Source organism: Budorcas taxicolor, chromosome 17 (genome assembly GCF_023091745.1).
Source record: "Budorcas taxicolor isolate Tak-1 chromosome 17, Takin1.1, whole genome shotgun sequence".
Taxonomy (NCBI): Eukaryota; Metazoa; Chordata; class Mammalia; order Artiodactyla; family Bovidae; genus Budorcas; species Budorcas taxicolor.
The window spans coordinates 40,410,491-40,437,291 of NC_068926.1; the positions used below are offsets into that span (position 1 = coordinate 40,410,491).

General features: G+C 40.9%; 1 protein-coding gene across 1 annotated transcript in view; it reads left to right on the top strand.

The window, feature by feature from the left end:
• C17H4orf45 (chromosome 17 C4orf45 homolog) overlaps nt 1-26,801 on the top strand; it is a 131,102-nt gene that overhangs the window by 102,786 nt on the left and 1,515 nt on the right. The window contains exon 4 of the mRNA XM_052654447.1: nt 15,042-15,240. Within this exon, the coding sequence (XP_052510407.1) occupies nt 15,042-15,240 (199 nt within the window). The remainder of the gene's footprint in view (nt 1-15,041; nt 15,241-26,801) is intronic.

The following is a 26,801-nucleotide window of genomic DNA, read 5'->3' on the forward strand; positions in this document are numbered from 1 at the left end:
CCAGAATTAGTACACTGCACTATTTCAAATGACAAATTTCAACAGAAGATAATGAGACAAACAAGGAACAGGAAACTATGGCTAAAACTCGGGGTAGGAGGGAAGCAGTCAGTAGAAATTGTGTTCAAGGAAGCACAGATATAAGTGTAATTAAGTCAAGCATTACAAATATGTTCAAAATACTAAGGGAAAGTGTTTCAGTAGGTGGGTTAGGTGTGGCAGAGGATGGAATAGAATGTGAGTGTGACTGAGGTTAACACACAGGTAAGTGCTAACCAGGGAAGAGACCAGTGCATGACTCAAGGTCACTAAGAACAGACAGGGCTTCCCAGGTGGTGCTAGTGGTAAAGAACTTGCTTGTCAGTGCAGGAGACATAGAGATGCAGGTTCGATTCCTGGGTTGGGAAGATCCCCTGCAGGAGGAAATGGCAACCCACCCTAGTATTCTTGCCTAGAGAATCCAATGGATGGAGGAGTCTGGCAGGCTATGGTCCATAGGTTCCCAAAAAGTCAGACAAGACTGAAGTGACTTAGCACAGCTCACAAGAGCAGACAACAGCATCCGGGCTCAAATTGTACCTTGTTTACCTACCTCAAGAGGAGCCAGTATACAAATATTCATCCCCTTGCATTATAACAGCCCTCCATAGCTAGTGGGTCCACTCAGCAGCTGCCATAGCCAGGGGGCTGCATTTACCCCACTTTGTGCCATAGAAGAAGGACACCAACTCTTACTCCCTAGAGTCTGAAATACACACAGGTGGGGATGTACCTGACACACGCATAGCCAAGCAGTTCTGAGAAAGTTTCACATGCTCAAGATTAAGGGCAGAGGTAGTACTGGCTGTGCTCTGAACTCTTTGCATCCAGTATGACTTGTGAGCTTGCCAGCATATCCTGTACTGAGCACAAGGAATTTCTTGGGAACACAAAGGAAGTGTTGGACTGAACTTGGACCCTACCCTCACAGAAACCATGTGCAAAAATTTAAAGGAAATCATGAGAACAAGGTCTTGCCAATGAGAGAAAATCAATAAAGAGATAGAAACTGTACATATAAAAAATAGAAATTCTGGAATTGAAAAGTACAATAACTAAAATTTTAAAATTCCTTATGGGAGCTTAATAGCAGATCTGAGCTGTCAGAAAAGAATTGATAAACTTAAATATAGGTCAACTGAGTTTCTATGATCTGAGGGAAAGAAAGAAAAAAAGAATTTAAAAAAATGAACAAGGAAGAGAGTTCTGAGACTGTATCGACATAGCATAATGAGAATCCCAGAAGGATAGGAGAAAGAAAGGAAGGGGCAGAAAGAGTATTTGAAGAAATTAATGGCCAGAAGCTTCCCAAATTTGATAAAAAATAATAATCGACATATTTAAGAAGCTCAACAAACTTCAAGTAATATAAACACAGAGACCAGGCAAAGACAAAGAGAGAATCTTGAAAGTAGCAGGAGAAAAATGAGACATTGTATACACAGATCTTCGAGATTAACAGTTAAATTCTCAGCATAAATAATGGGAGCCAGAAGGCAGTGGAATGACATATTCAATGTGCTGAAAGAAAACAAAAGTTTGCCAAAAATTCTATATTCAGAAAAGCTATCCTTCAAAAATGAAGGAGAAATTAAGGCACTCCTGACAAACAAAAACTGAGAGATTTTTGTCACTGGCAGATCTGCCCTACACCAAATGCTAAAGAGAGTCCTTTAGGTTGAAATGAAGACAATAAACAGCAACTGTAATCCATAAAAGAATCAACAAGCAATGGTAAAGATTAACTACATAGGTAAATTTAAAAGTCAGCATTAGTGCATTTTGCCTTTTAACTTTTTTTCTATATGATTTAAAAGACAGCTGCATAGAACAATAATTATACAATTTTGTTGATGGGCTTATAATTTAGAAAGATACAAATTTTATGATAATAGTGCAAACAAGGAGGAAGGGCACAGAGCTATGTTGAAACAAAGTTCTTGTATACAATTGAAATTAGGTTGGAATTAATTGAAACTAGGTTATTTTAAATTAAGATATTAAATCCCCATGCCAACCACTAAAAAAAAAAGCCTTCAGAAACATACAATAAAGGCATAACAAGGGAATTAAAATAGCATACTAGAAAATATGCATTCATCTCAAAAGAAGGCAGTAATGGAGAAAGAGAGAAACACATTAGGCATATAGCAAACAACAAAATAACATAGAAATCCTATTTTATTGATAATTACAGTGAGTGCAAATGGGCTAACTACTCCAATCAAAAGGTACAGATTGGCAAACAAATGATCCAAATATATACTATATATCCAAGTATAAAAAGAAGCACTTTAGATGCAAAAATGCATATAAATCAAAAGTTTAAAAAATGGAAAAAGGTACATCATGCAAATAGTAAACAAAGAAGTTGGAATTGCTCTTCTAATATTAGACAATGTAGACTTTAAGACAAAAATTGTTACAAGAGACAAAGGACATTTTATAACGATGAAAGGGTCTTAATGTCTTCCATGACATAAAAACTATAAACAAATATGCATCTACAACAGAGCCAAAAAAAGAAAAAAAAGAGGAAAAATTGACAGAACTAAAGGGAAAAGTAAGCAATTCAACAATAATAGCTGGAGAATTCAGTATGTCATTATCTACAATGAATAGAACAACTAGACAAAAGAGCAACAAGGAATCAGATTTGAAAAACACTAGACTTAACAGAAATCTACAGAATTTGCCATCTCATGACAACAGAAAACACATTGTTTTCAAAAGCACATAAACTTTCTCTAGGATATAACATGCTGCACCATAAAATGAGTCTCAATAATTTAAAAGGAGTGAAATCATACAAAATATGCATTTTGACAATAATGGAACTAAATTTTAAATCAATAAAAAGGGAAATTTAAGAAATTCACTTGTATGTAGACATTAAACACAAACTTAACCTGCAAGTCAGAAAAAAATCACAAAGGAGTTTGAAAATGCTTTGAGATGAATGAAAACAAATACACAACATTTGAAAACTTATGGGATACAGATAGAGCAGTGCTCAGGGGGAAACTTACAGTTGTAAAGAACTATATTTAAAGAAGAAAAATCTGAAGAATCAAATCTTAAATTTCAAAACTCTAGAAAATGAAATGTAAACTAAACTTAAAGCAAGTAGAAGGAAAAAATAATAATATACAGGGCAGAAATAAATGAATTTGAAAATAGAAAAATAATAGATAAGATCAGTAAAATAAAAATTGGTTCTCTGAACATATAGTTGGCAAATATTTAGTGAGACTAAAAATACAAGAGTCATACTATAAATGAAGTAAGTCAGACAGAGAAGGACAAATACTATATGATATCACGTATATTACAAAACAGAAACAGACTCACAGATAAAGAAAGTAAACTTATGGATACCAAAAGAGGAAGGGGAGGAGGAGGGATAAATTAGAAGTATGGATTAACAGATACACATCACTACATATAAAATAGATAAGCAACAAGGATTTACTGTGTAGCACAGGGCACTGTATCCAATATCTTGTAATAATTATAATGAGAAGAATCTGTACAACCGAAGCTAACACCATATTGTAAACCAACCATAGTTAAATTTAAAAAAAGGAAATACAAGATTCAAATTGCCAAAATCAGAGACATTACTGCTGATCTTACAGAAATAAAAAGGATTACTATAAATAATGGTAAGCTAACAAATTAGGTAAGTGAGATAAAATGGACAAATCCCAGAAACACACAAATTACTAACACTGACAAACAAATAAAAAATCTGAATAATTATATAACAAGTAAAGATATTGAATTATAATAAAAAAAAAAACTTTCCACAAGAAAGAGGCTGAGTCTACATAGCTACGCTGGTGAATTTTAGAAAACATTTATAGAAGAATTAATATCAATCTTTCAAAAATTCTTCCAAATAGAAGAGGAGGAATGTTTCCTTATTTATTCGTTACCCTGACAGTAAATGAGGCAAACTAGAGACCAGACTCTGTTATGAATATAGATGCAAAAATCCTTAACAGAATACCAGCAAACAAAAATTATATCCAGCAACATATACAAAGGTTTATACCTTATGACTAACTGGCATTTGTCCCAGGAATGCAAGATTGGCTCAACATATGAAAATCAATCAGTGTAACACACTGTATCTATAGAACAAGGGGTGAAAACTACATGATCATCTCAGTAGAAGCAGAAAGGCATGTGACTAAAAATCCAACACTATTTCATGGTGAAAACACTCAACAAATTAAGAATAGAAGTGAATAGTCTTAATTTGACAAAGGTCATCTACAAAAACCCCACCACTAACATTTTTAATAGCGAAAGGCTAGATGCTTTTTCTTTATGATGAGGAAGAAGACTAAGATATCTGCTCACATTATGTCTATTCAACATTATAGGAGAGATTCTAGCCAGGACACTTAGGTAAGGAAAAGGAATTAAAAACATCTAGATTAGAAGTGATTATGTAGATTACATAATCCCACATATGGACAATTCTAAGGAATCTGCATAAAATCTATTCAGTGTTAGTCATTCAGTTGTGTCCAACTTTTTGTGACCACATGGACTGTAGCCCACTAGCTTCCCTGTCCACGGAATTCCCCAGGTAAGAATATTGGAGTGGGTTGCCATTTCCTTCTCCAGGGGATCTTCCTGTCACAGGGATCAAACCCAGGTCTCCTGCATTGCAGGCAGATTATCTACTTTCTGAGCCCCCAGGGAAGCCCTAAAATCTATTAGAACTAAAAAATGAGTTCAGTAGAATTACAGGATAAAATGTCAATGTACAAAAATCAATTGTATTTTTATATACTAGCAATGAATAATCTAAAATTAAATTAAGAACAATTGCATTCACAATAGCATCAAAATAATAAAATATTTAGGAATAATTTAAGAAAAGATGCATAAGACTTATAAACTGAAAACTACAAAACATCACTGAAAGAAGGAAAAGACAAAATAAGTAGAGAGTCTCAATGTCTATGGATGGAAGACTTAACACTTTTAAGATGGCAATATCCTTGAAATAGATCTATAGATTCATACAATCTCTCTCAAGATATCAGCTTTCTCGGCACAATTAACAAACTGATTCTAAAATCTAAATGGAAGGCAAGAGACTGAAAATAGCCAAAACAATCTTGATAAAGAGTAAAGTTGGAGGACTCATGTTTTTCTATTTCAGAACTCACTACAAAGCTATAGTAATCAAAACAGTGTGGTACAGAGAAAAAGGGAGACATGTAGATCAATCGAGAGTCCAGAAATAAACCCTTACATTTACAGTCATTTGATTTTAGTAAGGGTGCTGAGACAATTCAATATGGAAAAATAACTTTTTCCAAAAATTGGTGTGGGGATATTCACATGCAAAAAATTGAAGTTGAACCTCAGCTTTACACCATATGTAAAAATGAACTCAACATGATTGTAGATATAAATGTAGGAGTTAAAACTATAAAACTCTTGGAGGAAAATGTTGAATAAGTCTTCATGACTTGGAATAGGCCATGATTTGTTAAATACGACATCAAAGAACAGGGTCAAAAGAAACAATAGGCAAATGAGACAAGCAATTTTATGTTTCAAAAGATACCATCAAGAAAGTGAAAAGACAGCTGACTAAATGGGAGAAAATATTTTCAAATCATGTATCTTATGAGGAGTTGTATCCAGAATATACAAAGAACACTCACAAGTCTCACAGTAAAAGGACAAATAGCCCAATTAAACATGGGCAAAGGATGAATAGACAGCTTTCCAAAGAAGATGTGCAAGTGGTCAATAGACCCATGAAAAAATGTTTACTATAATTAGTTATTGGAGAAATACAAATAAAAACCACAATGAGATACTACTTTACACTGGATGGCGAAAATAGGAAAAAAAGGCAAATACAACTGTTGATGAGGATGTGCAGAAGCTGGAACCCTCTTACACTGCCAGTGGCATCGTAAAATACAAAACCACTTTGCTTTGTATTTTGAGTCTTGGGTTTTTGGTTTTTTAAATTTTATTGCTGAACAGCTGATTTACAATGTTGTATTAGTTTCGTGGTGAATTCATTTTGGAAAACAGCAATTTTTCAAAAAGCTAAACACAGAATTACCATACAATGCCATAATTCTACTCCTAGCTATCAACTAAAGATAAATGAAAATATATATCCATACAAAAACATACATAAATGTTTAATAGTAACACTATTCTTAACAGGAAAAAAGGTGGAAGCAACCCAAATATCTATAGATAATTGGTGAATAGATAAACAAAATGAATATTACTTGGCCATAAAACAGAATGAAGTATTGATGCATACTATAACATGATAAACTATAGAAACATGTTAAGTGAAAGAAGAAAAATCCAAAAGGCACATAATTATACAATTCTATCTATATGAGATGTTCCAAATAAGTAGATACATAGCGATAGGAAGTCGATTCAGTTCAGTTCAGTTCAGTCGCTCAGTCGTGTCTGACTCTTTGCGACCCCATGAATCGCAGCACGCCAGGCCTCCCTGTCCATCACCAACTCCCAGAGTTCACTCAGACTCACAGCCATCGAGTCTGTGATGCCATCCAGCCATCTCATTCTCTGTTGTCCCCTTCTCCTCCTGCCCCCAATCCCTCCCAGCATCAGAGTCTTTTCCATTGAGTCAACTCTTCGCATGAGGTGATCAAAGTACTGGAGTTTCAGCTTTAGCATCATTCCTTCCAAAGAAATCCCAGGGCTGATCTCCTTCAGAATGGACTGGTTGGATCCCCTTGCAGTCCAAGGGACTCTCAAGAGTCTTCTCCAACACCACAGTGCAAAAGCATCAATTCTTTGGTGCTCAGCCTTCTTCACAGTCCAACTCTCACATCTATACATGACCACTGGAAAAACCATAGCCTTGACTAGACGGACCTTTGTTGGCAAAGTAATGTCTCTGCTTTTCAATATGCTATCTAGGTTGCTCACAACTTTTCTTCCAAGGAGTAAGCGTCTTTTAATTTCACGGCTGCAGTCACCATCTGCAGTGATTTGGAGCCCCCCAAAATAAAGTCTGACACTGTTTCCACTGTTTCCCCATCTATTTCCCATGACATGGTGGGACTAGATGCCATGATCTTAGTTTTCTGAATGTTGAGCTTTAAGCCAACTTTTTCACTCTCCTCTTTCACTTTCATCAAGAGGCTTTTTAGCTCCTCTTCACTTTCTGCCATAAGGGTGGTGTCAGCTGCATATCTGAGGTGATTGATATTTCTCCCGGCAATCTTGATTCCAGCTTGTGCTTCTTCCAGCCCAGCGTTTCTCATGATGTACTCTGCATATAAATTAAATAAGCAGGGTGACAATATACAGCCTTGACATACTCCTTTTCCTATTTGGAACCAGTCTGTTGTTCCATGTCCAGTTCTAACTGTTGCTTCCTGACCTGCATACAGATTTCTCAAGAGGCAGGTCAGGTGGTCTGGTATTCTCATCTTTTTCAGAATTTTCCACAGTTTCTTGTGATCCACACAGTCAAAGGCTTTGGCATAGTCAATAAAGCAGACATAGATGTTTTTCTGGAACTCTCTTGCTTTTTCAATGATCCAGCAAATGTTGGCAATTTGATCTCTGGTTCCTCTGCCTTTTCTAAAACCAGCTTGAACATCAGGGAGTTCACTGTTCACGTATTGCTGAAGCCTGGCTTGGAGAATTTTGAGCATACTTTACTAGCGTGTGAGATGAGTGCAATTGTGTGGTAGTTTGAGCATTCTTTGGCATTGCCTTTCTTTGGGATTGGAATGAAAACTGACCTGTTCCAGTCCTGTGGCCACTGCTGAGTTTTCCAAATTTGCTGGCATATTGAGTGCAGCACTTTCACAGCATCATCTTTCAGGACTGGAAATAGCTCAACTGGAAATCCGTCACCTCCACTAGCTTTGTTTGTAGTGATGCTTTCTAAGGCCCACTTGGCTTCACATTCCAGGATGTCTGGCTCTAGGTGAGTGATCACACCATCATGATTATCTTAGTCGTGAAGGTCTTTTATGTACAGTTCTTCTGTGTATTCTTGCCACCTCTTCTTAATATCTTGTGCTTCTGTTAGGTCCATACCATTTCTGTCCTTTATTGTGCCCATCTTTGCATGAAATGTTCCCTTGGTATCTCTAATTTTCTTGAAGAGATCTCTAGTCTTTCCCATTCTGTTTTTTTCCTCTATTTCTTTGCATTGATCGCTGAGGAAAGCTTTCTTATCTCTTCTTGCTATTTTTGGAACTCTGCATTCAGATGCTTATATATTTCCTTTTCTCCTTTGCTTTTCACTTCTCTTCTTTTCACAGCTATTTGTAAGGCCTCCTCAGACAGCCATTTTGCTTTTTTGCATTTCTTTGTCTTGGGGTCTTGATCCCTGTCTCCTGTACAATGTCACGAACCTCCATCCATAGTTCATCAGGCACTCTATTTATTAGATCTAGTCCCTTAAATCTATTTCTCACTTCCACTGTATGATCATAAGGGATTTGATTTAGGTCATACCTAAATGGTCTAGGTTTTCCCTACTTTCTTCAATTTAAGTCTGAATTTGGCAATAAGGAGTTCATGATCTGAGCCACAGTCAGCTCCTGGTCTTGTTGTTGTCAAAAGCTGGAGGGAAGGGGAAATGGGGAGTGACTGCCAGTGGGCATAGGTTTTTCTCTTTAGGGTGATAAAAATAACTGGTATTAGTTAGTGGTGTTAGTTGCACAATTTTTTGAATATGATAAAAAATGGAATTGTTTACTTAGACATGTGGATTTTATGGCATGTGAATTATTATGTCTCATTTTCTTTAATGACACAAAACATGACTGCTGCACTGCAGGTCAGTCTATCTAGGTGTAGTGATGAAAAGATTCATTTATTCAAGAGTCTGACATATACAAGCGCTCTTATAGACATTTGGGAATATATCCAAAATATCTGCCTGCCTTTCTCTTCCTTTCCTCTACAATTTATTAGAGCCATTGATGTAGTCTAGCAGAGGAACTGTCACTCCAGAATGAGAAGTTGGGGATCCATGGTGGTTCAGAGCAGGATGCAAAGGGTACCTGTTGGGGGGCTTTCTGCAGGTGGCGTGTTGGGTTCTGGATGGGGTGAGGCGGGCAGGCACAGGTGGAGAAGGGAGTGTTAGCAGTGTGATGCTGGTGATAGACAGGAAGACTGATCAAATAAGCACCTACATAAAGAGCATGGGAGCCAGGTTCTCCTCGGCAGGAAAGAGTCACACATTTGGAAAGCGAGAAAACTACAGTGAGCCTTCTGAAGCGCCGTGTTGTCTAGGAAAGCTGTGTGGCAGTGGCACCTCAATAGTATGAGGAATGCCCTGTACCCAGATCGTGGTTTCTAAGTACCATTTTCCACTAGAAGGAACTACAACCCTGGCATAATCCATTTCTTGAAGGAGAGGATATAACATGAGTGTGGGGAAGGGAAAGATACATCTGGAACAACTCTATGATGAAAATTAAAGAAGTGCTCAAAGAATGATTGGGGGGCATGAAAAGGACAGCAGGAGCCAGATTAAAAGGGCTGCAGAGAGTCAAGTCTAGGACAATTTGAGCATCAGAATGAGCATCAGGGACGATAACCTAGTGAATAAAACAGGAAAACATGAGTGCATACTAATGTTAACTGATTAAAGTCTGACACGGATGAGATTTTTACAGAATTTCAAAGTGTTTTCCCGTAAAACACTCATAACAAACAGGAAAAGTAATTTTACAAGAGGGCAGCCTGACAGATACCGCTGATCAGGGACTTAAGAGAACCTCACCCGTAACAGGACAAGTCACACCACTGCCATTCTGAGTTAGTCCTGTCAAAAGATGCAGAACTTAGATCTACAAGAGGAAACATGCGATAAACCCATCTGCCAGTGTTCTTCAGAAGGATCAAAGCTGAGCGAAAGTTGCAAGAAGATTGAGAAATTGTTCCAGATTGAAGGGGACTGAAGAAATAAGAAAACAAAAGTGTGATTCTGACCTGAATCCTTCTGGGACAATTGGCAAAATCTGAATGGTGTCTGAGAATTAGGTAGTAGTAATACAAATGTTAATTTTCTGATTTCCTCGAATCCCCACACCAGGTATATTGGGAAATAATTGACATGTGTTACTGTATAAATTTAAGGGTGTAGAGCACGGTGGCTTGGTTAACACACTTTGTGAAATGATTGCTACAATAGGTTTAGTTAACATCCATCATTTCATATGGATACAATGGAAAGAAAAGAAAACCATTTCTCCTGTGATGAGAACGCTTAAGATCAGTTTGTGTTCCTCATACATCAGTGTTAACTGTCGTCGTCATGTTGTACATCACACCCCTAGTAGTATGTACTTATCTTACAACTAAAAGTTTACACCTTTTGACGGTGTTCATCCAGTCTCTCTTTCCCTTGTGCCCTGCATTTGGTAACCATAAATCCGAACTCTTTTTTTCCTTTGAATTTGATGAGTTTTGTTTTTTACTGTTTTGAGATTCCACAAACAAGTGAGATCATGCAGTATCTGTCTCTGTCTGACTTATATCACTTAGTATAATACCCTCAAGCTTCATCCATCTTGTCACAAGTGGTAGGATTTCCTTATTGTTGTTGTTGTTTTTAATGACTGAGTAAAATGCATTATTATGGATATTCACTGGAAGGACTGATACTGAAGCTGAAAGTCCAATACTTTGGCCACCTGACGTGAAGAACTGACTCGTTGGAAAAGATCCTGACTCTGGGAAAGACTGAAGGCGAGAGGAGAAGGGGACGACAGAAGATGAGATGGTTGGATGGCATCACAGACTCAATGGACATGAGTTTGAGTAATCTCCAGGAGTTGGTGATGGACAGGGAGGCCTGGTGTGCTGTAGTCCATGCGATCACAAAGAGTTGGAGGCGACTGAGAGAATGAACTGAACTGAACTGAATATGCATTATATATGTGTATATCACAACATCTTTATCCATTTATCCACTGACAGACACTTGGGTTGTTTCCTTGGCTATTATAAATAATGCTGCTGTAAACATTGGGGTGCAAGCATCTTTTCAATTTAGTGTTTTTGTTCCCTTTAGATATACTCCCAGGAGTGGAATTGCCAGAGCTTATGGCAGTTCTGTTTTTAATTATTTTAAGGATCCTCTATATTTGTTTCCATAGTGGCTACACCAATTCACGTTCCTGCCAACAGTGTTCAAGAGTTCCCTTTACTCTACATCCTCACCAACGTTCATTATTTCTTGTCTTTTTGATGATGGCCATTTTGACAGGTGGGAGGTGATATCTTACTGTAGTTTTAATTTGCATTTCCCTAATGATTAATGATGTTGAATATCTTCTCATGTGTGTCTTGGCCATTCATGTATCTCTAAAGGAGAAAATGTCTAGATCCTGGGCCCATTTAAAAATTGGCGTCTTTTTTTATTTTGCTATTGAGTTTTTTATGTATTTTGGATATTAGCCCTTTATCAGATATCTGGTTTGCAAATATTTTTCCCCATTACGTAAGCTGTGTTTTCACTTCATTGATGGTTTCCTTTGCAGTACAAAAGCTTTTTAATTTGATGTAGTCCTACTTGTTTATTTTTTATTTTGTTGCTTATCTTAGTTTGTTGCTTAATTTCCTCTAATTTTGATGATTATATTGAAATTATATAGAATGTCTTTGTTTGCAGGAATTACACATGTAAGTACTGAGTTGGCCAAAAAGCTTTTTCGCAGCTTTCATAACATCTTATAAACTGAAGGAACTTTTTGGCCAACCCGATAGTTGGGAATAATGGGTATTATGTCAATAATGTACTTTCAAATTGCTTGGGAAAAGAAGTCTTTATAGTGTGCCTCCATCTTTGTATAAGCTTGAATTTATTTAAAAAGAAAAAGACCTGAGCCTTAGGGGTCTAGTTAACATAATTAAAAGAATGTAGCACTAAGAATATTTGCATTATTTGAGGATAGTTGTGTGTGCAAGTGTCTGTGTGTGTGTGTGTGTGAGTGTTTGCTGCCACTGTGCATTTGTAACTAACATCAAATCATTACTGATGGCCTGACATTCATACTTCAGACCTTTCAGGAGCCAAAACTTCTGCTCTTTCATCAGCTCTTGACTTTTGTGGCTCATTTGTAAGTTCCATTATAGTGTATGTAAATTTCCATAGTTGATGTGGCAATTGTAAGTATAAGATCTCTAAAGTCTTTGACTTACAATTAATTTTTAATTTTCTATTGTTCCTGGGAATGTGAGATTCAGGGCCATAGGACTGTCTGAATTTAAAACAGATTATAAAATATTTTAGCACTTGAACGAAGACTAAGGACATGCAGGGAGTTTTCTTTTCTAAGCTCTTCTATGTCATCCCTTCTGTAACATATTAGTTTTAGGGAAATGTGGCACATTTGCATGAAATGGCTTTCCTAGGAATCATGACTCAAGCTCGTGGAAACAGTAAACAATGCCTATTCCAGACATGCTAACCAGTGGCTCTCTTTCCCTTTACACTTTCCTGAAATTGTCCCTGGCAATTACTCTGTAGTCGTGAATAAGAAAACTCAGACACAGGAGAGCGCAGGATCCATGCCTGCACACCTGCCCTGGTGGGAGGGAAGCAGCTACAGAAGGGTCAGGCCTTAAAGTAACTCAGCTCTGATCCCTTCCCTGCTCATGCATCACCGAGCCCCCAATCCAGCCACACTTCAGGAGGGTAATGGGCCTGGGAGGCGGTGATGAAGGAGGCACTTCTGGGTTCTTTAAGGAGTCCCAAAATGGGAGGAGGAGAAGCTGCTGCTCTAGCAATATATTAATAAGTATATTCTACCAGCTTCCATCAGATAAGTCAAATACAATGTGCTACCAAAGGAGGAAAACAGTTAAAAAAACAAACAAACAAAAACACTAAGATCATGGCATCCGGTCCCAGTGCTTCACAGCAGATAGATAGATGGGGCAAAAGTGGAAACAGTGACAGGTTTTATTTTCTTGGGCTACAAAGTCCCTGCAGATGGTGACTGAAGCCACAAAATAAAAAGACACTTGCTCCGTGAAAGAAAAGCTATAACAAACGTAGACAGCATATTAAAAATCAGGGACATCACTTTGCCAACAAAGGTCTGTCAAGGTTTTTCCAGTAGTCATGTATGGATGTGAGAGTTGGACCATAAAGAAGGCTGAGGGCCAAAGAACTGATGCTTTTGAAGTGTGGTGCTGGAGAAGACTCCTGAGAGTCGCTTGGACAGCAAGAAGATCAAACCAGTCAATTCTAAAGGAAATCTACCCTGAATATTCACTGGAAGGACTGAGGCTAAAGCTGAAGCTCCAACACTTTGGCTGCCTGATGCAAGGAGCTGACTCATTAGAAAAGACCCTGATCCCAGGAAATATTGCAGGCAGGAGGAGAAGGAGATGACAGAGGACGAGATGGTTGGATGGCATCATTGACTCAATGAACATGAGTTTGAGCAAGCTCTGGGAGTTGGTGACGGACAGGGAGGCCTGGCATGCTACAGTCCATGGGGTCACAAACTGTCTGACATAACTTAGTGACTGAACAACAACAAGGGGTGAAGGAAGTCTTCAGAGAAGCGGTGTTGTCAAGGAGTAGTTGCCATTTGTCTCTGAAGGAGAGGGTGGTCACAGGGAGAAGGAAAAGTGGGGGACACGGCCAGAGGTCTGGAGGTGAGTCCTCCCCTGGGCTGGTGTAGGTGGGGGCGGCTGGGAGCAGAGGGGTCTCAGAGCAAACAAAATGGCCAGTGAGAGGGGCCTGGGGGCCCTGAGGGCAGAGCATTAAAAGGAGAAACAGACAGCGACCGCTTCCCTTTGTGTGCTGGACTTGTAGAGTGGACCTCCGACCTACTAGCAGTGGGGTGTCTGGGGGCAGGCTTGCAAGAGGGTGACAGGGTCTCTATGGTTGTGGAGAAGAAGGAGGGGTCTGGTGGGCCCCGAACTGCCCACTCCCCCTCCACTCAGCTCTGCTCAGTGCTGCCTCTCCTCCTGTCCCCAACTCCCACAAGTTCTAGAACCCACCTGTCTTTAGTTGTCTTCAAGTTACTTCCCTAGCGTTGGACTTGCAAGGAGTGAGGGTCACACAGATCAGCCCTGAACCTTGATCCGAAGAACTGAGGAAGCTGGGAGACTCAGGGTCTAGGAAGGGAGCTTTGCAGTGGCCAAGAGGCCCTGGGTGCCTAGTGGGAGGGGTTTGGGGGTAAGAAGTCCCAACTTTCTTCCAAATGAAAGTGTTAGTTGCTCAGTCACGTCCGACTCTGCGACCCCATAGACTGGAGCCCTCCAGCGTCCTCTATCCCTGAAATTCCCCAGGCAAGAGCATCGGAGTGGGTTGCCGTTTCCTTTTCCAGGGCATCTTCCCATTGAGGGATTGAACCTAGGTCTCCTGCATTGGCAGCCTGGTCCTTTACCATCTGAACTACCAGGGAAGCCCATGGCGAGTCCTTATCCTATGAACCTCCTGTCTTTGCCCCTAGACCTGGCCCTTTACTGTGGGAAAGCAGTCCTCAGATAATATTTTAGTTTAGGGGTGTTGGATCAGGAAAGGAGAATGAAGCCAGGATCTCTGTTGTGGCACATTGTCCAAAGCCAGAGTCTGCCATCACCAAGCTGGCATTTCCCTGAGTTCCTGAGGTCTCAGACCCAGCCGGCATGTCCGGCGGGAGAACTCAAGGCCTGGCTCACCCCCAGCTTCCCAGAATCTGGCCTGTTCGGCTTAGAAGGATGCCAGGAGCAGTCATGGTACCCTGGCAAAGTGATCAACAACCTTCCTAGATAAGTGTCCACCTGGGAAGGTAGTTCCCTGGAGAAGTGGAGGGGCAGAGTCTTGAAACTTCTCAGGATGCCAGCTTAGGGCTTGGGGGCCTTAGCTTTTCAAGCTCTGTGGCTAGAAATCACCACGATCACAGCAGAAGTAGATGAGTCTCACGCATCTGAAACCTGGTAGCCTTATTTCTAACATCCTTCCAGTGTGAGGACCAACCAATCTGTTCCTGTTTCAGGCAACCCAATCCTTCTATTATGGACATGGAAGGAAGCTCCAGTCGTGGTTTTATTGCCTGGCACATGGGGGATTATGAAGACACCAGCCAAAGAAACTCCAAACGGGCCGTCCTCCTCCGACAGAGCAAGGCAGCCCTGCCAATAGGGTCCAGACCGCCAAAGCCGCCGAAGCTGCTGAAGCTACTGAAAAAGGAGGAGGTATGGATCCTTATGGAGAGGGAAATGGCAACCCACTCCAGTACTCTTGCCTGGAGAATTCCATGGATAGGGGGCCAGTACTCTTGCCTGGAGAATTCCATGGATAGGGGGAGCCTGGTGGGCAATAGTCCACAGGATCGCAAAGAGTTGGCCACAACTGTGAGACTAACTTTCACTTTTCACTTTCACAGATCATTAGCTTTTCTGAGTCATCCTGGAAAAGGCTGAGCTATTTTAACATATGACTTAGAGAGTGCTGTTTATAGCAATGGGCTTCCTTGGTGGCTCAAATGGTAAAGAATCCGCCTGCCAATGCAGGCGACCTGGGTTCAATTTCTGGCTTGAGAAGATCCTCTGGAGAAGGCAATGGCCTCCCGCTCCAGTATTCTTGCCTGGAGAATCCCATGGACAGAGGAGCCTGGTGGGCTATAGCCCATGGGGTCGTAAAGAGTCAGACACGACTGAGTGACTAACACTTTCACTTTCTTTATTACTTTTCATTTAATAGTAACACTACAAATAATCCATTTTATCATTCTTTTCGACCTATCAAAATGTTTTGTAATTCATATTGGATTTCCACAGTGATGTCTATATAGGCGAGTATTCTTCCAATTTTACACAGGAGGTGTGTGGCTTAGTCCTTAGAACCACTTATATACCCTATAGTTTAACCTAGAGAGCATAGCCTTATGCTTGGTTTCCAACACCTGAGAAAACTCTCAGTCTGTTAAATGAGGTCAATCTATAACCAATCCTTAAAACCCCATAGACTGATCAACAGAGTAAGGATATCCCAGTTTAGATTCAAGGTTTTCTCCCCTTTACTGTCCGAATGTTGAACAAGTTGCATGATTTCCCAGTGTGGGTTTTTTCATTCCTAAAATGGGGATGTTTTTATCTGTCCTGAATATTTTGTAGAGTTACCGTGAGAGTCAAGTGGAGAGTGTGTAAGCATATATTCAAATGAACAACTATTTCCTGAGGTCCTTCTGCATAACCTCACAGCAAGTCCTCTCTGTAGTCATCCAGCATTTCAATATCGAGCGTGACAGGAAGCTTCCCTGGTATAAAACGACCACACTAGCTCAGATGCACTGCGACTCCTGTTCTCTCCTAGGAGAGAGGCTCCTTGCCACTGCCCTAGAATACTGCTTTGCCTCTGGCGCAGAGATCTGTTCATCAGGAGTTGTCTGTGTGACAATTAATTATATATCCATCTGAAACACTCTGTGAGGAACCGAGGAAGTCCTCCGTAGGTCCTGACCCAGGGATGTTCTGAATTGAAGAAGGGAGCATTTGGCTGCTGACATTCCTATGTGGTCGGAATTTTGAGCTGGGTCCAAGTGAGATTTATTGCAGTGTGTGTGAAGAAGGTTTAATTCGTTGTTTTCTACCAGTGAATTAATTTTGTGTAGAACTAGCGTGATCATGGAATGATCCCAGATGCATTCTACTAAATCCAACTGAGATGCTTTTATGCATTAAAAAAAAAATCTGTTGAAAGACTGACTTTGGAATGATTTCAAACTTACAGAAGAGGTGCAAGAACAGTACAAAGTGAACTGATACATTCCTCACCCAGAAACATTGGTTGGTAATTTTATTTGTTCTAATGCTTTCTTTCTACACACACATGCTTTTGTTTTTACTGAACCACTTGAAGGTAAATTGCAGACATGGTTTTGCTTTACCTCTGAAGATTTCAGGGTGCATTTCCTAAGAATAAGGGGGTTCTCGCACATAGCCATGGTACAATGATAAGGTATAGCAAATTTAGCACTGATACAGTGTTACCTAATCCGCAGCTCATAAGCAAGTTTTATTAGTTGACCCAACGGTGCTCTTTGTCATGTTCCCTGATGCAACGTTTGATTCAGGATTAGCTCTTATATTTAGTTCTCAAGCCTCACAGTCTCCTTCAGTTAGGGACAGCTCCTCAGCCTTGGTCTTTCATGGCACTGATGTTCTTGAAGGATGCAGACCAGTTCTGTGGATTTCCTCTTAATTTAGGTATATCTGGTATTTTCTTCTGGGATATGTTTCAGGCAGGAATCCTGAGGTGAGTGTTCATGTCGTCTGCAGGGTATCACATCACAGAGTACTTGACTCATCATTGGTGATGGAAACTGATCACTTGGTTAAACCTCTTCCTTTCCAGAGATAAACAAAATATTACATCATTCAAAATAATCTTTTTTATCAGCCATGCTTTTTTGTAAGTTCCAGAGATACCTTAGAAAATTTTTCCCCAAGCCCTTTCTTTGGATGATCCCCCAGGGTTCTTGTGGGTGATACTTCGGTAAGTACTCAAGCCCTCTCCCCACTTGGCATAAATTCTCTTCAGGGAAAATAAGTGGGAGCAAATTTTAAATTCAAGAGATTCCAAAGAAAGCCTCACAGCAGCCACCTGTGCGTGGCTCCTGTTGCCGTGCTCACCTGGGATGCAGCCCACTTGCCACCCATATGGTGTGAGAACCAGGACTATGCACTGGAAGCAGCCTTGGAAAAACAGAACTTTGTCAATAGTACTGGGAGACTCAGAGGACACTTCAAACACAAAAACCTATACACAATATCACGATGCTTTCTTATCAAGATAGATAGCTGAAAATGGGAACATTTTATATTCATGTTCTAAAGCTTGGATTTATACCTATAAACCCAAGTACAGAGATTAATTTCTAAATATTTCTAAAAGTGCAATTCTTGATATTTAACAGTATGTACCATTCATGTATATAATAGCCAAAATGCTTGTACAAATATTTTTGGAAATCAGTTGCACAAATTTCTGAACTATCTCTTCCATGCTATGCTGTGCTAAGTTGCTTCAGTTACTGGAGCAACTTCAGTCAGAGTTGCGACCCATGGACTGTAGCCTGCCAGGCTCCTCTGTCCATGGAATTCTCCAGGCAAGAATACTGGAGTGGGCTGTCATTTCCTTCTCCAGGGGATCAAATTATCCTCTCTTTTGTCACCTGCTTTGCAGGTGGGTTCTTTACCACTAGCGCCACCTGCATTTCCCCAAATTTCTTCTTTTAAATCACAAAATATCTCTCAAGCCCTACCATCTATTACATTCATTGTTTTCCCTTCTTGCCTTTCGGTTGACATTATTTTCTCCACATAAATAATAGCTACTTAAGTGTTGTGAAACTTCTGTGTATATGACAGACACTTTCAACATTGTCATCCATTTCTATGTTATTTCTTTGCAAATATCTTCATTGCTCCCCTTCCCTCCAAAACATGGACATAATCTCAGGGATTAGTACGTTCTTTCCCTTGCCAGTCACTCACATTGGATGTGGGAGTACTGATTTTCAAATTTTAATACGCATATGCATCATCTGGGGTCTTCCCAGGTGGCTCAGATGGTAAAGAATCCACCTGCAATGCAGGAGACCTGGGTTTGACCCTTGGGTTGGGAAGATGCCCTGGAGGAGGGCATGGCAATCGACTCCAGTCTTGTCTGGAGAATCCTCATGGACAGAGGAGCCTGAAGGGCTACAGTCCACGGAGTTGCAGAGTTGGACACGGCTGAGTGACTAAGCACAACACACACACACACACACACACACACACACACACACACGCATCTTCTGGAGATCACAGTAAGGTGCAGATTCTGATTCGGTCTGTCTGGGATGGGGCTTGAGATTCTTCACATCCAGGGACCCTGAGGTGCTGGAGGATTCACCACCCCAAGCTGCATTTTGAGTCACAACAGGAGGGACTTGATGAAGCAAAGGGAAGTGGGGGACCAGGATGAAGGATTAACAGGGCTCAGGCAGCGATCCGCTAGTGCCTTTGGGAAGGGCATGTAGTCCGACTTTGCAGGCAGCTGGTTATTCAGCTGCCTCCAAAGTCGGGGCTGGGAGTCGGTGCTCAGCGGTGAGGCCAGAGGAGGGGGACCAGGTGCTGAGGGGCTTGGATTTTCCTGGACCAACTTTCTTTTTAAATTAATTTTTACTGGAGTATAGTTGCTTTACAATGTTGTGTTAGTTTCTGCTGTACAGCAAAGTGAACCAGTCCTACGTATACTTCTGTCGCCTCTGTTTTGGATTCCCTTCCCATTTAGGTCACCACAGAGCGCTGAGTAGACTTCCCTGAGCTATACAGTAGGTTCTCATTAGTTATCTATTTTATACACAGTATCAATAAGTCAATCCTAATCACCCCATTTATCCTACTCCCTATTTCCCTCTGGGCATCTGTAAGTTTGTTCTCTACGTCTGTGTCTCTATTTCTGCTTTGCAAATAAGTTCATCTGTGCCATTTTCCTAGATTCCACATATAAGCAATATTTTATGACATTTGTTTTTCTCTTTCTGACGTATCTACTCTGTATGACAATCTCTAGATCCACCCATATCTCTGCAAATGGCACTGTTTCATTCATTTTTATAGCTGAGTAAAATTCCACTTTATATATGTACCATGTCTTCTTTATCCATTCCTCTATTGAGGGACATTTAGGTTGCTCTCATATCCTGGCTATTGTAAATAGTGCTGCTATAAACATTGGGGTGCATGTACCTTTTTTAATTGTGTTTTTTTTCTGGATATATGCCCAAGAGTGGGATTGCTGGATCATATAGTAATTCTATTTTTAGTATTTTAAGGAGCCTCCATCCTGTTCTCCATAGTGGCTGCACTGATTTAAATTCCCACCAACAGTGTAGGAGGGATCACTTTTGTCCACATCCCCTCCAGCATTTATTGTTTGTAGAATATTCTTGATGATGGTCATTCTGGTCAGTGGGAGGTGATACCTTCTTGTAGTTTTGATTTGCATTTCTCTAAAAACAGAAGTGACAGGGTTAAGCTTCCATTTTTGGGGAGGTTATTTAGAAGTCAGCCTGGAAGGGGATCGCTGAGAGGGAGGTGCATTTGGAGGGCATTTTGGTAACCCAGTTGAGAAATCAGGAGGGATTAAATGAAGGCAAAGGGGAAGGAGAAAAGGCGATGCATTGGGACCCAAAGAAAATAAGTTCAGCAGCTCTGGTTACTGACTGGACATGGGGAAAGATCTCAGTAACTATGGGAGAAGGCAGTGGAGGCCAACCGACCTTGTGAGATGAAGTGTGGAGGCAGGGGGCAGTAAGGAGAGAGCAGGAAGCAAAGAAGTGAATGCCAAGGAAGCCTCTCTAGAAAATGCTGTTGTCAAGGAAGGAGAAATTGAGGGTGAGAAAGGGGACAGGGGGCCTAGGAGAAGGCTCAGTAGACTGAGAACTTGTGGGTCAGGAAAGGGCTGATGACTGATGGCTGGAGGTTGCAAGAACACAGTGGGCAAGGCTCAATGTGGGGATTAATCCCCACTCTCATACCACAAATGGGGTGATACCTCCTCCCCTGCCATCTCAGAGGCTGTCCTAACTTGGGCTCTGCCTGCTCTCCAGCACCCACTTTGCAGCACATGTTGAGTCTATGTGAATTGCTTCTCAACCCTCCAGGGGAAACTGTGAAGTCTGTACTGTTCACTATGTTAAAGATCTTTGCTTCAAAGTAGCCATCCTATAACCCTGTGTGAGGATATTCTGACTCCCAGCTGCATTGTTGGGTCCTCATGTATGTCATTGGGCCAATATCTTAAGTAGCTGTATTACTCAGGAGTTCTCTAAAGAAGAACCAAAAGGATGGGTGGATAAAGGGACAAAATGGATGGATGGATAAGAAGAGAGACAGACAGATAGCTTTCTTTTAAGGAACTGGCTCACATGGTTGTGAAGGCTGGCAGATCCCACATCTACATGTAAACTAGGATGCTGGAGACTGGCAATTGTGTGAAGGTTGCTGGAAGGCAGAATTCCCTCTTCCTCAGGGGATCTCGGTCTGTTTCCTCTGAAGTCCTCCCACTGACTGGATGAGCCTCCCCTCACATTATGGAGGATTACCTGCTTTACTCAAAGCCGACGCATCTCAGTGTTGCTCCCATGAAATGCCTTCACATTAACATCACAGTGGTGTGACACCAGATATCTGGGTTGTTGTTGTTGTTGTTCAGTTGCCCAACTCTTTGCGACCCCATTGACTGCAGCTCACCAGGCCTCCCTGTACTTCAGCATCTCCCAGAGTTTGCCCAAGTTCATGTTCATTGGATCGGTGATGCTGTCCAGCCATTTCATCCTCTGATACCTTCCTCTCCTCCAGCCCTCAATTTTTCCCAGAATCAGGGACTTTTCCAATGAGTCGTCTGTTCACATCAGATGACCAAAATACTGGAGCTTCAATTTCACCATCAGTCCTTTCAGTGAGTATTCAGGGTTGATCTCCCTTAAGATTGACTGGTGTGATCTTGTTGTCCAAGGGACTTTCAGGAGTCTTCTCTAGCACACTTCGAAGCCATCAGTTCTTAGGCACTCAGCCTTCTTTATGGTCAGACTCTCACAACCTTACATGACCACTGGGAAGACCATAGCCCTGACTATATGGACCTTTGTTGGCAGAGTAATATCTCTGCTTTTCAATACACTGTCTAGGTTTGTCATCTCTTTCCTGTCAAGAAGCAATCATTTTCTGATTTCATGGCTGCAGTCACCATCCGCAATGATTTTAGAGTCCAAGAAGAAGAAATCTATCACCTTTCCCCCTTCTATTTGCCATGAAGTAATGGGGCCAGATGCCATGATCTTAGTCTTTTTTAATACTTAGTCTTAAGCTGGCTCTTTCACTCTCCTTCACCATCAAGAGGCTCTTTAGTTCCTCTTTGCTTTCTGCCATTAAAGTGGTATCATCTGTGTATCTGAGGTTGTTGCTTTCTGCCATTAAAGTGGTATCATCTGTGTATCTCCCGCCTATCTTGATTGTGGCTTGTAACTCACCCAGCTCGACATTTTTCATGGTGTGCTCAGAGTATAGGCTAAACAAACAGGGTGACAGCAGACAGCCCTGTCATACTCCTTTCTCGATCTTGAACCAATCAGTTGTTCCCTACAGGGTTCTTAACTGTTGCTTCTTGACCTGCATATAGGTTTCTCAGGAGACAGGTAAGATGGTCTGGCAATTCCCATCTCTCTAAGAGCTTTTCACAGTTTGTCATGATCCATACAGTCAAAGGCTTTAGTGTAGTCGATGAAACAGAGATGCTTTTTCTGAAATTCCCTTGCTTTCTTTATAATCCAGTGAATGTTGGCAATTTGATCTCAAGTTCCTCCTCCTTTTATAAACCCAGATTGTACATCTGGAAATTGCATTCCAGTCCCATCACTTCATGGCAAATAGATGGGGAAACAATGGAAACAGTGAGAGACTTTATTTTGGGGGGTTCCAAAATCACTGCATCTGGTGACTGCAGCCATGAAATTAAAACACGCTTGCTCCTTGGAAGAAGTTACGACCAACCTAGACAGCTATCAAAAAGCAGAGACATTACTTTGCAGACAGAGGTCCATCTAGTCCAAATTATGGTTTTTCCAGTAGTTATGTATGGATGTGAGAGTTGGACTAAAGAGAAAGCTGAGCGCCAAAGAATTGATGCTTTTGAACTATGGTGTTGGAAAAGACTCTTGAGAGTCCCTTAGACTGCAAGGAGATCCAACCAGTCCATCCTAAAGGAAATCAGTCCTGAATATTCATTGGAAGGACTGATGCTGAAGCTGAAACTCCAATACTTTAGCCACCTGATGTGAAGAACCGACTTATCTGGAAAGGCCCTGATGCTGGGAAAGATTGAAAGCAGGAGGAGAAGGGGACGAAAGAGGATGAGATGGTTGGATGGCATCACCAACGTGATGGACGTGAGTTTGAGTAGGCTCCAGGAGTTGGTCATGGACAGGGAAGCCTGGTGTGCTGCAGTCCATGGGATCACAGAGTTGGACAAGACTGAGTGACTGAACTGGGTGAATGAAGCCTAGTAGGCAAGATTTTAAGCATGACCTTACTAGCATGGCAGATGAGTGCAATTGTCTGACAGGACATTCTTTAGTACCACCCTTCTTGGGAATTGGGATGAGGATTGACCTTTTCCAGTGGCCACTGCTGGGTCTTCCAGATTTATGACATAACGCATGCAAAACTCAGATATGTGGGTACTGGGACCTAATCAAGGAGACATACAAGATTAACAATCCCAGTACCCACCTCATCCAGGTGTGAGGATTCAATGAGGTGATATGTATCACGCATCCGATAGAACCAAGAAGCAGTGTGCTGTGTATGTGTAAGTGCTTCATCAATGGCATGATTTTAAAGGGAACAAGAGAAACACTAAAAATTTTCATTTAATCCAAAAAGGAGTTAGCAGTACCGGACATTAGCTCCTTCCTGTAGTCTTTAAAAAGTTGGATTAAAACTCAACATTCAAAAAAATAAGATTGCAGCATCTGGTCCCATCACTTCATGGCAAATAGATGGGGAAACAATGGAAAGGGTGACAGACTTTATTGTTTTTGGGCTCCAAAATCACTGCAGATGGTGACTGCAGCCATTATATTAAAAGATGCTTGCTCCTTAGAAGAAAAGCTATGACAAACCTAGACAGCATATCAAAAAGCAGAGACATTACTTTGCAGACAGAGGTCCATCTAGTCCAAGTTATGGTTTTTCCAGTAGTCATGTATGGACGTGAGAGTTGGGCTATAAAGAAAGCTGAGCACCAAAGAATTGATGCTTTTGAACTATGGTGTTGGAGAAGACTCTTGAGAGTCCCTTGGACTGCAAGATCAAACCAGTTAATCCTAAAGGAAATCAGTCCTGAATATTCATTGGAAGGACTGATGCTGAAGCTCCAATGCTTTGGTCACCTGATGCAAAGAACTGACTCATTTGAAAAGACCCTGATGCTGAGAAAGATTGAAGATAGGAGAAGGGGACAACAGAGGATGAGATGGTTGGATGGCATCACCATCTCGATGGACACGAGTTTGAGTAAGTTCCGAGAATTGGTGAAGGACAGGGAAGCCTGGTGTGCTGCAGTCAGTCCATGGGGTTGCAAAGAATCGGACATGACTGAGGACTGAACTATAGTCTTAAAATGACATGATTCAATGTGGTCTTATATTGCTACAAAAGTTACACGTAACAGCATGTTCTTCTTGAGGCTGTATGCATCAGTGATAGATTTCATAGTAAATATTTTGTAATGCCCTTTATTTTCCTAAAATAAAATGCATAATTTTCATCAACAGAATAACTTACGTACACACGTAATTTATGACAAACCACTATAATGTCCTAGTGGTACTATTTTACAACTTATATTAATATATAGTTTAATACATAAATATTGGGGCACTAGTAATTTAGAAAATATAATCAACAATGCAGACACTTGCTTCCGAATGGAATCTCCATGAAGGCAACAGCTCTAAGCAGAGACGATCAGAAGACTGTGTTGATGACAAACTCCATGATTAACACAGCTACTGGTAATATGGTTTTCCAAATGTATGTCAGTTCTTATTAACATCCTAAACCTTACAAAGTAAAATCTTGCCTCAGTTTATACAACAGTGGCATTCCTGGAAAATTACGTGTATATTAAGATCACGAGAGAAGTATGTTGTGCATTTACGTAAAGCAGCAGGATATCAAGTCACACGGGATAACTCCTTATTCCGTGGTGTCCAGCATGTGACAAGATTTTCTCTATCCCTGGGAGATTTGCTCTGCTCCCACCCTCTCTGTGCCTGGAGCCCTCTCCCATTACATGCTCACCAAACACCCCTGCTGAGAGTCACTAACATTTAGAGTGGGTTTGTTTCAGCGTGAATTACTGGAAATGAGATGTCTAAGTCTGATTAAACAGACAAATCATAGGCAGTACCAAGAAAGTGTTCAAGATAAACTCAAAAGGTTTATTGCACCAGATGCCACAGAAAAATGGATCAAAGTAATATGTGAACAAGTTTTAAGAAAAAAGACTTCCATACATTGATACTGATATCTATTTCACTGATCAAAAACAAAGTCCTATCAATTTGTAATGGAACTTCAATGGTAACAAATCAACCCTGGAATTTTCTTCTTTTAAAACACCACTTAAATTTAAGCATATTGCAGTCTTGCTTCCAAGATTTATGGTTCACCAAATGTGGACATTTAAAAATTAACATTCAGAGGGGGCTGCTTGATTTAGGCAAATATTATATTAAAAGCTTCCTGCCCCCAAAGTACAATAGAAAACAAATGGTTCACATTTACCAAGAAGCTCAAGACCTTTTCAATTTATTGGTGAAAGTATGCATGAACAAAATACTTTCAAAAGCACATGTAAGTGGAAAAATCCAGATATTTAAAAGAACTGTAGGGTCACTTTTTATTCTTTATTTTTATGTACAACCAACTCCAGTGAGGAACCTAAAAAGCTACAGACTGAATTTTATAAAATCTCAGGACCTAATTAGAACAGCCAAAACAAGAGTTTAGTATTGTTTAGCAGGCAGGGATTTTCCTCCCTCGAAAAAAGTTAACTTTGAAAAATATGATAAGTTTAAAAAGTTGCGATGTGTAAACAGCAGTTCCATGGGATGTGAAAAGTTTATCGTTACTTTCATTAAAAAACAGCACACTTCAGAAAAATGGATTGGAGCCTGTACAAAAAGCTATTTAACACTGATAAAAATAAAATACTTTGGAATTATGCACAAGTATGGAAGCTACATTTTAAGTTTTCATTGTCATATTTAAACATACACAAGTATCTTTACATTCATATCACTCGTCAATCTATGAAAAATTAAGCCTCGACATGCTGGAGGAAGGCCCACACAGCAACGCTGGTGCATACCTGCTCCGTCAGCCTCCCATTCGCCTGGACAAGCAAGATGCTACAAAAAGGTACACTCAACAGGTAAGACGTCAAAGTTGAAGAAACCCTAAAGGTGGAATCCTGTCAACTGAGGTAGTTTTCTCTATTTGTACATTTTTTTAAAATTTTGTTTTTTTTCTTGAGGTGGGCCTGGGTGAGGGCGGGTCCCTTCCTCACCTCTGTGGCTGAGACAGAACCTGGCCCCAGGATGGTGTCCGGCGTGTCTCCACCCAGTTCCATGAGATTCTTTTTCCACTTTTGGGAAGAGGTTGCGTTTATGAGAGAACAGGTGGATGTTCTTGAGAGAAGGAGGGTTTACAGAAGAGCAGCAACATTCCTGGTCTGTGGTGCAGGCGGCAGCCGTGAGGGGCAGGCTGCCTGGCGTCCTGAGGGGTCTCCCTCGTCACCTTCTTCTGGGAGAGGGGGGCATGCAGAGGCCAAGCTCATTTTCTCGGCTGCCAGGGGCTGGGCACATCTTTTCTGCATGAAGCTTAAATTGACCATTTAAAGCTCAGCTTCCCTGGGCTGGGTCTAATTCTCCACAGGCCGCTACCTGCACTGATTTTGCATCTAGTTATCTGTAAACCCTGGAGGGTGGCAGGGGAGGGAAAGTGTCCAGAACATGCCAGTGAGAAGGGAGTCAAGAGACTGGGGGATGCTCAAAGCTGGTGCAGAGGGGACGCTGTGACCTCGCTCAGCACGGTGCATCACACGTAAGGGACTCAGATGGGGAGAGGGTGGCCATGGGCCAGGTCCACGACAACCACCAAGGTGTCATGGAACCAGGGACTCTAAATATACCCGTCTC